Source organism: Rhododendron vialii, chromosome 2a (assembly GCF_030253575.1).
Source record: "Rhododendron vialii isolate Sample 1 chromosome 2a, ASM3025357v1".
Lineage (NCBI taxonomy): Eukaryota > Viridiplantae > Streptophyta > Magnoliopsida > Ericales > Ericaceae > Rhododendron > Rhododendron vialii.
Window position 1 is genome coordinate 45,586,689 of NC_080558.1, and position 11,486 is coordinate 45,598,174.

Here is an 11,486-nt window from a genome sequence, read left to right on the forward strand (position 1 = left end):
CGTGTTAGTTACTATTTCATCTTGAACTCTGGCTACTAACATCTCCAACTAGTGGGTGCAAATTCTACTTGGCATAGAAACGTTAACTTTTTCAATGATGATGTCAAATGAAATGTCAAATCCAATACGAATTTAGCTCCATACAATTTGCTTCAAATTTGACTCCTCGTGGAAAATTTATTTGGGCATTTTGAAATTCAATAGGTAAGTAATTTATATGAAGATTTGTTGATGTCAAATTTAAAAATGTAAAAATGCCGCATAAAGCCTTCAAAAATATTTGGCATCGCCAATTTGAAGCCATAGCATCAGGGAAAAAAAAACAATAATAGCATCTATGTTATGGAAATAAATTACAAATTTGAGGGGTTTAGTTCTAGCCATTATGGTAAAAACATCTTCATTTTACAAGAAAATTGGAGGAAACAGAGGGAGAGAATGTTATGCGTAATTTTTATTTCTACCGAGATGAAACTGATTCTCTCTCTCTCTCTCTCTCTCTCTCTCTCTCTCTCTCTCTCTCTCTCTCTCTCTCTCTCTCTCTCTCTCTCTATTATGGGATGATAATTGCATAGCAATTAATGGAATGCCGTTATTACTCAAATACCAATGCCCTCTAGATTTACATGCTTAACCGTGAGTATGAACCAAGGGTGCACCGATGGTGCACAGAACGGTACACGTACAGGCCCACGCACGGTTCCACACAAATAATATCAGTTGTAAATTGATTATAACATATGTTTTTGAACGGTCTTGCGAAAAATCAACTCAATCGGATAACATAATTACTTGATTTAATATATCAATTTTTCATTCAGAATGTAGGACCGTAAATTCAAAATTCAAAATTGACACATTAGATCAAGTACCTACGGTTATCAACTTATACGTTCAGGATGAATATATTTTTACGAGGTCCCTCGAAAAAAATATTTCAAAATTAATGAACGGCTCAAATCATTTTTGTGGGACTTGAAAGTGAATCCCGTGCACCGTTCTCTCTGCACCATCGCTCGTCGGTACCTATAGTCGATCGGGTTGTTGACTTAATTAGAACCATAACTATCATTAGTACTCCTCAAATAATGAGAAAAAAATAAAGTAGAGAAAGTTTTTAAATTTTTTTTTTTTTTTACAGTAGTATTTTGTTGGCTCAAAGTAGTCGAGTTGGCACCTTGGTGGTGATGATCATTGACTTATAACCGTGATGAATTTCAGAATCCCAAACAAATTGCATTAGAAAACAAGTAGTAAAATCTCAAGGCTTTGAGAACCCAAAAAAAAAAAAACTTCATATTAGTACATCGAATGGACCAAACAAAACTCTAGAGGATTTGTCGAATCTAGGAAAATTTCAAGGCTTTTTTCCTCACTGCTTTTGAGCCATTGGATCGTTGTACTTTGCACAACTCTCTATGATTTCAAATATACTATGACTCTCTGAGTCTTTTCTTTCATCTCACTAATCTCGAGAAATTATTGAAAGTAGTGATCGGTTCATGTTACCCATTGATTTGATATCATGGCTTGTTCATCCCTCCTTCTGTCTACAAGCCGGTTCTGGTTTTGGTTCGGTCTGAAGCGGGAACGAGTTCAAGTTGGTGCGGCGGGTCATCCAAGAGATTGCTCGATCTGTCTTCATACCTGGCCACCGTAACCCCCTCTTGACGAATGTGATCGACGGATCCGATTCCGACGTCTTGATTCCAGGAGACTTTTGTCTTATTTGTTTGTTGTTTTTGTATTTCCGGACCGGTAGTATCCGTTTTTTTAATGTGTTTTCTTATCTAATACGCATATGGGATGATTTTTTTGTCAAAAAAAAGAAAAGAAGGAATGCTACATGCATAACTTTTTTATACAACTCCGGACGCTACTGTGTTCGGAACCGTTAGATGCACATAAATCCACATGCATACAATGTTTTTCGGACACATTTGTGTAAAAAGGTTGTGTGGCATTGAATTTCTTTTGATTGAATCCGTTCTTGTGGCGGCCCCCGCACAAGTACAACTGGACTTATACGTTTTGGGTCTCAAAACCTAAGCGCAGGGTCCCAATAAATTTTCTCTAGCTATCTCTCTCAGTTCATTACTTTAAAAAAATCTCTCTCAAAATCGAAACCCAACATACATGGTTGTTTGGTTTGTTCTCTACACATAATGTAGCGTTTAATCTCAGATGGTTTAGTTCAACTCAATTTTTTATTGGGAAGGACACTGCACTAAGAAAGCATGCTGCTGTTAATTTGTCAAATAACAAACGAAACATATATATAGAAACAAGAACAAGTTAAATGACCAAAAGGCCCAACAGAAGTACAACCGAAATATCAAAAGGTAAACAAAAAGTCCTAAAAAATCAGCAGCAACAGCGAAAAATGAACGAGTCCATTCAAGACTGGATTTTGTGAAGGTAGATTCGCAGCAAGCTAACATACCCGTTTCGTCGTCATCGTCTGTGCCGCCGCCATCACTATGCTTCTGTCGAACTCGACCACCACCACCTTCTACAGAAACCATTGGGTATTTTAGGAATATTTTGATTTATAAAACTTGTTAAAAAGTTATCCCCGAATAAAGATAGTTTTCTCCTAAATTAGGAGCTAACAGCCTAGCCCGGAATAAAGATAAATAGATTGGACCCCATCCCTCATGCATGCTAAATTGTAGGACTCATTTTGCTATTTGGGTTGATAAATTTGTTTCCTCTACGAAAATTATTAAGAAGATGAGATATATATTAGGGCCCTAAGGAAATTTATTTTTTGAATTAAAGTTGATATATTGTGAAAGAAAGAATGATTTGTCTCCTAAAAAGGAAAATAAGTACTTAAAAAATAAGAACCCTAGCAAAGCGGGTGCACTGATAATGACTTCTTCTTTTCTTAAGCTCGCACGAGACAAAAGAGCCAACCAAGAATAAATTTGTTTCCTCTACGAAAGTTATTAAGAAGATGAGATATATATTAGGCCCCTAAGGAAATTTATTTTTTGAATTAAAGTTGATATATTGTGAAAGAATGATTTGTTTCGTTAAATGAAAAATAAATACTTAAAAAATAAGAATCCTAGTACAGCGGGTGCACTGATAATGACTTTTTTTTTTTCTTAAGCTCGCACGAGACAAAAGAGCCAACCAAGACCCTTCTAAATTTGACAACTATGGTGTTACTTTCACTACTTTGGTCAAGATTTTCTCTCATACAAGTAACATAAATTCATTGAACTGAGTGACTAAGTCCACTTAGCCTAACCATCGAAGTGGTAGTTTAAATGGTTGGAGTAGCTAACATAAGGTTGCTCCTCTCCCTTCCGTTATGAGTTCGATACTTGAGACAAATATGGTTGGGAGGGAAGTGCACTTCCGTGGAGGTTTCGTGACAGAGCCCGTGATATGGTGATGGATCAATTCCTCCCCGGCCTGACTATGGCTTAATTCTGAACAGTCTGAATCGGTTGGTTTCCTAATTGATCGGAGTTCGCTAGGCTGGTTGAATTCAGTCCGCCCATTGATTAAGCCAAATTGAGAGAAGAAATCCAAAAATGGGAAAGAAACAAGAAAAGGCTAATGTTTGGACCATTTGAGATCAGAGGACCCAATAAACATGGTCCGGCCCATGCAGCCGACAGGAATACCAGATAACGGTGGGTTGGAATGGGATTACCATTTTACCCTCTCTCGTTTTCTTTGCTTACTTGGTTCCCTTGTTGGAATTACTCTTTCTGAAACTTTTTTTGGAATTACTTGGAAACAAAGATTGCTTGTTTTCTACTTCCAAAGTCGGATAGTTCCATATTGTGTCTTTTGTTTTTTATCCGGCCCAACTTACCCGCCTCGACTAATTGTGTCTTTGGAGCTAGACTAATAATAAAGAGATGTAATGCATAGTATTACGTCTCCTATGGTATTATAATCTCACAAAGTTTGTGGGACTGTATATCCAAGACATGTATAATTGGATTGTAAATATTTGGACCAAATACCTACTTTCTCCGTCCCAAATCGTCGATCTCTTTTGAACAGTCGTGGCACTTAGAAAATTGCCTATATTAAACAATGTACAATATTGTCTTCATATTTTTAGAGGTCTAAAATAGTTAAACGGGTCAGCAATTTAGGACAGAGGGAATAGTATTCAGTAACCGACACGTATTGTCGAATCTGATAATCATATCCGGTCAAATAAATAAATTGTTTTTGACTTCTAATTTTATAAGCTCCATATAAAAGTCAGCTTTGATTTCCAATACAGTTCTTGATTCTCGCTTTAAGACTATTTGAAAGCATTGATAAGGATCACTCTTTTAAAAAATTTAATTGGCTCTAACTTTTTAAAGATATCTCCATCCCATATTGTTTGATCCGTTTGAGGAACTCAACCTTTTTTTCTTCTTTTTTTTTTAAAAAAAACATGCAATTAATGCATGTCACCTTATAAGGTTTAATGAAATTTTCAACATTATTCCTTATTATCAACCTTTAAAACTATGTTAAACGTCTACGAGGGGTGGTCGTTCATGAAAACATGCATACTTTTTTATTTAGCTTTTCGAAGTGAGCAATTAAACACTTGAAATATACCAAAATAAATAGGGAACAAATACAATGGAACAAAGGGGGTACATTCCTAAAGTACTACATCTCAAATAAAATGAATTAATGAACTATCATTAATGGATGGAAGGAGCACCAAACTAGCATCAGAGTTTAAATGAGATAATTACTTTGTCAACAAGATGACAGTGACCAATCAAATGTGGAGGGTTAAATGTTATTGCCCCATTTTAAGGGAATTGATATTCGCGCTCACTTTTTTGATGCAGGCACATCACTTTCAATATGAAGTTACTAAGAACTTCATGAATAAAGTGGAGCGCTTGCATCAAAAAAGGGAGCGCGAGAATCAATTTTCCATTTTAATGGTGTTATGTACTGTTAAACCTTGAGTTTATATGCACATCAAAGGATCCACATACTACTTTAGTAAATGGAACACCCGAAAACTAAAAGTTTGTTAAAACTATTAATGTCGGCAATACCATCCCAAAAAAAATGCAAAATACACCAGATATTACCATTGCACTCGATGAGTATTCATAATTTGTGGGCTGGGTTGTTCAATGTTCTTTATATTGCGGGTTCAAGCATGTGAAAATCAAGTGTAATCCTTTGCACCACCTTTAAAGGGACTGGGAGATGCTGTCAAGCAGCGGTTGCCGACCGGCCCATCTGACCGCTCGTTTCGGCACGGACGGCTTTGATCTAATTCTAGTGCATAAAAATCTCGACCGTTCGTTGCTCGGCTTAAGATTCGGACCGTCCATTGCCGAGATGAACAGCCAAATGGGCTGCTCGGCACCGCTACCAAGCGGGGTGCTTTGTAGCATCCCCGGGTCCCCTTTAAAGAGGGTAAACATTATCCTTCTCGCGATTGGTAAAAAATGTGTGGATCCTACCATAAACTAACTCATTATTACTAAAAAGTGTATTGATTATATAGACCTTACAAAATTTCCACCAATCACAATGAGGGTAATATTCACCATCTTTAAAGGATGGTGAACAGAATTATTATCAGCTGCCTCTGATAAATTTCGTATTTTTAGCGTGCCTTGAAAACTGTAATCTATATAGCTTTAGGGTGGTGATAATGTCAAAACTGTTTTTGTTGGTGCTGAAACAACAGTCCATAAAATCTTGTACACTACACATGATACAAGCCTTTTGTGCACTTGAGTTTTGGCATCAAAAAAATCAGTTTTGACATTATTATTTTCCTATCTTTATCCACTACGACTTAAATTTCAATAAAATTACAATATGGTTTTATTTAAAAAAAATAGTAGCATACAAAAATCATTTCTAAAAAAAATAAAATTGACGAAGGTTACTTTGTGAATTCATAGGAAAATTATTATTTCAAGGAGCGAATTGCTAAAACCGGTCGCCCTCTTCTCCACCTTTTTAGCTTAGCAAAAGAATGTACTCCGTACTAAATTCCAGCTGTTTGATTTTACGGTTCTCCGCATCACCCGATCAAAATATCTCCACACCTATCCGGAATCCTAACCGGCACCCGACTGTGACTCCATACGACCCGGTTATTAATTAGATACTAATCAGATAATTACCCCCCACAACTCCAAGTTTAATACGCCACTAAACTAGATTAAAGGATTAGTACAACGTTTTTAAAAAAGAGTTTATCGTACTCCGTCCACAGGACCCTATAAATCCATCACCTAAATGCTCTGGTTTGGGTCTCCACTCCAACTTCACTCTCTCTCTCTCTCTCTCTCTCTCTCTACCCCCCCTCTCTCTCTCTCTCTCTCTCTCTCTCTCTCTTGCTCATTAACTCCCCTCTCTCTCTCCACCAATTTTCCCTCTCTTTCTCGGAGATTTTCTCAAGAACCAACCGGGAAAAAAGCAAGAATCTTTCACTCCAGTGACTCTACAGTCCACACCTTTTCTTTTTCTTGGTGTCAAAGCGTATTTTCCATTTCACTTTCCCAATCTTTTCCCACCACTTTCCTAGAAATTTCCCACCTTGAAACAAATTTTCCACAACTATTTTTTTTTTTCCCACCGGATTAGGTTTTTCTCCTTTTGGGAGCTTTTTCTTTCCATTTCTTGCTTTATTCTCTCTCCAAGTCAAATCCCAAACGAATCTCAACTCTTTTTTTTCCATACCCTCTACTATTTCAGTCCTCCGAGTTTCCAAGAAACTGCTCGAGCTTTTTATCGCTTTCGATGCGAATTGAGAAATCTGTTGAGATAAATGGAGCATAATAACAGCATGTTGTGTCCGGTCAAGTACAGTGAGCAAAGGAAGCAAACGACTATAATGAGGCCGTCGCCGCCGGCGGGAGCCGTCTCCGGCGGACCGAGAGTTGTGCGCATATCCGTCACCGACGGCGACGCGACGGACTCGTCTAGTGACGAGGAGGTCGACCTGATGTTCCGGCGCCGGAGGGTGAAGAAGTTTGTAAACGAGGTCACTATCGAGCCGTGTTCTCGCGAAGAACACGACTCCTTAGTGATAGGAAAAAATCGTCGGAGAAAGCCCGCCGGGGGGAAATTGAAACCTCCGGCGCCGGCGAGTAGGTTGAAGGTGAGCGCTACGGGGAGGAAGTTTCGCGGCGTGCGGCAGCGTCCGTGGGGAAAATGGGCGGCCGAGATCAGAGATCCGCTTCGACGTGTACGGCTGTGGTTAGGTACGCTTTTTTCTTTGACATTTAAAATGAACGATTCCTCTTGTACTCGATTGAATTACTATCGTGACACTGTCAATAAACCTAACGTGTCTCGCTTCTGTGGTTAGGTACATTCGACACAGCCGAAGAGGCGGCCATGGTCTACGACAACGCCGCGATTCAGCTGCGTGGTCCCGACGCGCTCATCAACTTCGCCACTCCTCCGTCAGCCGCCGCCGCCGCCGCGACTCCGCCTCCGGCGGTGACAACGTGTTCCGGTTACAACTCGAGCGAAGAGTCTAACAACAACCCATTACTCTCCTCTCCGAAATCGGTCCTCCGCTTCAACTACTCTCCCGTCGACGAAACTGCGTCGTCGTCGTCGTCGCCGCATTGCCAAAAACCGAAAACCGACGCCGTTTCCGCATTCCAAAAAGTCAAAGAGGAGACGTCGGTATCCGAGAATTTCTCGGATTTCCCGGCGACGGAAACGTTGATTCCCGACGGTTTGTTCGATTTCCAAGACCCGGTTCCGGATCTGTCCGGTTTGTTTGAGGAATCGGGTTTCCGAGAGGACATTTTCGTGGAAGACTGTGGACAGTTGTTTATCGGGTCGGGTGATATGTGCGGGTACGGTCAGTCAACTTGGCCGGCAGACGATTACTTGCAGTTCCAAGACATCGGCGATTTATTCGGATCGGATTCCCTTGTTGCTCTTTGATTTCGATTACATTTCTCGTTTCTGGCTTTTTCCCCCCCAATTCCTCGGCCAATTTTGTATCGGCGGGAGTGAAGTCATCGGCTTGGTTCTTTTATTTTTTTTGTTCTTTTCGCGAGTTTATTTGGGTTTTAATTTTAACTATGTAAGGCAGAGAAGTTGTAATATCTATGAGATTATAAATAAAGCCGTCACATTAAACGGTGACGGAAGAAGTTTCGGGAGGCTTAAAGGTTGGTTTTCTTATGGGACAGTTCGAGATGTTCGCATCGATCTTATCTAGAATCTGGGTTGCTAATCGCGAGTTGGTTCAAACCGGATAAACGATGTGATGTGATAATTAAGGCACGTGTTAAATCCTATTCATGATTTTTGGAAAGATATTGGGTTAGGTGAAGGAATGAAATGTAATGAATCAAAATGCAACGATTTCCAGTGTTGAAAGCTGTTGAGAACACGTGTTCGGAGTTAAATGGAATCGGGCACTCTCTCAACTTCACCGCGTCAAATCAAAACTTCATCTTCTCTACTAAAAATATTTGTGGAAACTGTTTTTTTTTTTTAACGACGATATACATCAACGGGTTAGCGGAGTATTTGTATATTAATCAATGTGAAGCTCAGAGGTTATCCATAACTCTGAAACCTCAAACTTACTCTCTATGAAACTCGAACCTTGGTCACCATTGAAAAAAGAAAAAAACAAACCACCTATGCTAGCATGGTGTCAGGAAACAGTATGGCCGTAGTACATTTTATGAGGTAATTTGATGAAAAATATGATTGACAGCCGTGGATGTTAATTTGTTCATAAGTATACCAGAAAACCTATGAGTACCGACCATGGGGGAGGGAAAACGCATCGAAGGCCGCCGGCGGGCCGTCTCCGGCCACCGGACGGCCGATCCGAACCGTCCAAAAATTCTATAAAAAAAAACCGATGGGGCCTACGCGGGAATCAATGGCATCCGAGGTGTGTAGGGTGCTTGATCCGAGCACCCATTTTTCGTGTATATATGTATATACGTGTATATACACGAAAAATGGGTGCTCGGATCAAACACCCTACACACCTCAGATGCCATTGATTCCCGCGTAAGCCCCATCGGTTTTTTTTTATAGAATTTTTGGACGGTTCGGATCGGCCGTCCGGTGGCCGGAGACGGCCCGCCGGCGGCCGTCGGTACATTTTCCCTCCCCCATGGTCGGTACATATAGCAATACTCTAAGTATATAGACGTTTTGTAAAAAATCGCTCCGTTTTATAATATAGATTTGATTAGGACGGTTTGGCCATTTATTTGCTGCTTCTTTTTTGTAATCGGGTGCTTGGCCAGCATTTGGATTAATCGCGAGGCCTTGAGTAAACTCTCATTAATATCTTAAGTGGCCGTAAGATTTGGAACGTGAAATTCTACTGAAGAATTTATTGGGGAGCAAGAGCTATTTAATCACTGTCACATGCCTACTTAGGTAACTCAGCCAATGAAGGTTCGCCTATTAACGACACGAATTATCTATTCAACGATTATTTGTTACACTCACACTTCTTACCAACAGAAGCTGAGCATGGATTTTCATTGTTTGAACCGGCTCTAAATCTAATGGATCAACATCCATAAGATAAGACGCGATTGTTAGCACCTATAAACCTTCATTTCTTTCTTTTTTGCTCGGCATTAAAACTTCATTTCACCTTCTATATTTACTCGTATCAGATGTCGATGTCACCGAACCCACCGAGACATCTGATAAAATCGGAACGATAAAAGAGAATTTGTGTGCAATCATTAAAATATGATGAAATGGGAACATCTTTCTCCCTCTCTATGAAATCAACATCTAAAAACGGAAGCCGATAAATATGTCATAACGGGGAACATTTTTCCTGTCATTGGGACACATGAAATCATCATTGAAAATGGAAGGTTTTTATTTTTATTTTTTATTTTGTGCTTTTCTGAGTAAGCTTTTGGGACCCTTGTGTTTGTTTTTGTCTGTTGGTAAAATTTAGCCAAAAACCGAAGTGCCTGATTTTGGGCTCACACTGTCACGCCTCCTGAGTCAACCATCCAATGCCCGTTCACCCCGCCTCACAAGAATCAGTCCGGATACCGACACCGAGTCCACCTCTAATTTTAGAGGCCTTGTACAGTACATGAAAAAATATTGAACGGTCCGGATTCACTTTTAAGGCCTGGTATGATATATGAAAAGAAAACATTAAACTGTCTAGTAAATCTAGACCGTCTAGTTTTGTTTCATGAGAATAGTTTCATGTTTTCTTTTCATGTATCCTATCTTTTTTGCGAATTTTATGTGTGAAGTCCATTTCGAGATTTGGATCGGGGGTGTTGTAATACACCTCGATGTAGTGCGCGTGTAGAGTGGCATACAACTGTCGATCTCATCAATCAATGGTCCAGATTAAAAATAATATTTTACCGATAAAAGATTTTTATTACCGGTCATAATTAAAAACACATCGCAACCGTTGAAACGGTTTGTGTACCCGCACTACACGCGCACTACATCGGGGTGCATTACAGCACCTCCGGTTCCCATTTTGGGTACTACACAAATGACTGAGATGCAGTGGCGGAGCTATGTTGGGGCCCGGGGGTGGCCCCAGCCCCCGAACCATATCCGAGCTCCGGAGTTTTATGCTTTATTTGGTTTGTGATTTGAGTAGTATTTTTGGATAATGAGTGGATAGAGAAATTAGAGTAATGATTGGAGAGAGAGGTAAAAAGTGGAGAGAGATAGAGTGAAAAATGAAAATAATAATTGAAAAGTTAGACAGAGAAATAAGAGTAATGATTGATTTGAGAAATATTTTTTGAGTAAAGTAGTAAAGTTAACAAGGTATTTAAAATTTTATTTTGTATATACCTTATTTTGAATATTATTGATAATTATTTGTGTATGGATACGTATAATCCTAATAATTTTGGTTAGATTTGATAAAAAATCGGTTATTTTACATTCTCATTTCTTAATCTGTTGGACTTGCTTAAAGAAAAAATAAAATGATTGATATATTTTAACTGCATTAGGTTAGAATCATTTCAATGTACAAATATAACGTATTAAAAAACAAAACGTTTATGATAGGAGTAATAATTATATGTTCTAATAAAAGATATATGTCTATTAATCCGGCTCCCCCGGGTCAAAAATCCTGACTTGTCACTGCTGAGACGTTTATGAATTTCGAGCGAAATGATTAAGCACTTACCAATATATAATTAAACAAACTATTATATAAGTCTTGTCTGAATATAAACATCTAAAGATTTATTCTGTGAGATCCGAAGTGGATTCCACATATGAGATTGTTACACCATTTGATACGCATTCATCTCTATCCTTAGAGTATCTTTTTTCCCACAAGGAGGAGGCCCTAGTGATCTTTACTTTTAAATGGGTTTTTTATTATTATTTATTTATCATTAGGAAGAACAAAAAAAACTTCGTACACTTTTCTAAAATTTCTAGGCTTATAGCTAGCTACCCATGCTTCCTATCATATGGTAGATTTTAAATCTCCTCAGGTAATAGAAATTGAG

The 11,486-nt window shown here is 39.0% G+C and overlaps 1 protein-coding gene across 1 annotated transcript; it reads left to right on the forward strand.

Moving 5' to 3' along the window:
- Positions 1 to 6,264: 6,264 nt before the first annotated feature.
- LOC131315787 (ethylene-responsive transcription factor CRF2) lies at positions 6,265 to 8,149 on the forward strand. The gene is made up of 2 exons (XM_058344978.1): positions 6,265 to 7,220; positions 7,328 to 8,149. The coding sequence occupies exons 1-2, from the start codon at positions 6,785 to 6,787 to the stop codon at positions 7,918 to 7,920; spliced, it is 1,029 nt and encodes a 342-aa protein (XP_058200961.1). The 5' UTR covers positions 6,265 to 6,784; the 3' UTR covers positions 7,921 to 8,149.
- The last annotated feature ends 3,337 nt before the right edge of the window (positions 8,150 to 11,486 follow it).

What these genes read in the sequence shown, in the direction of transcription:
- LOC131315787 (XM_058344978.1), top strand. Translation starts at nt 6,785, where the DNA reads ATGGAGCATAATAACAGCATGTTGTGTCCGGTCAAGTACAGTGAGCAA. An exon ending in ACGTGTACGGCTGTGGTTAG is followed by an intron (nt 7,221 to 7,327) that starts GTACGCTTTTTT and finishes TTCTGTGGTTAG; the next exon opens with GTACATTCGACACAGCCGAA.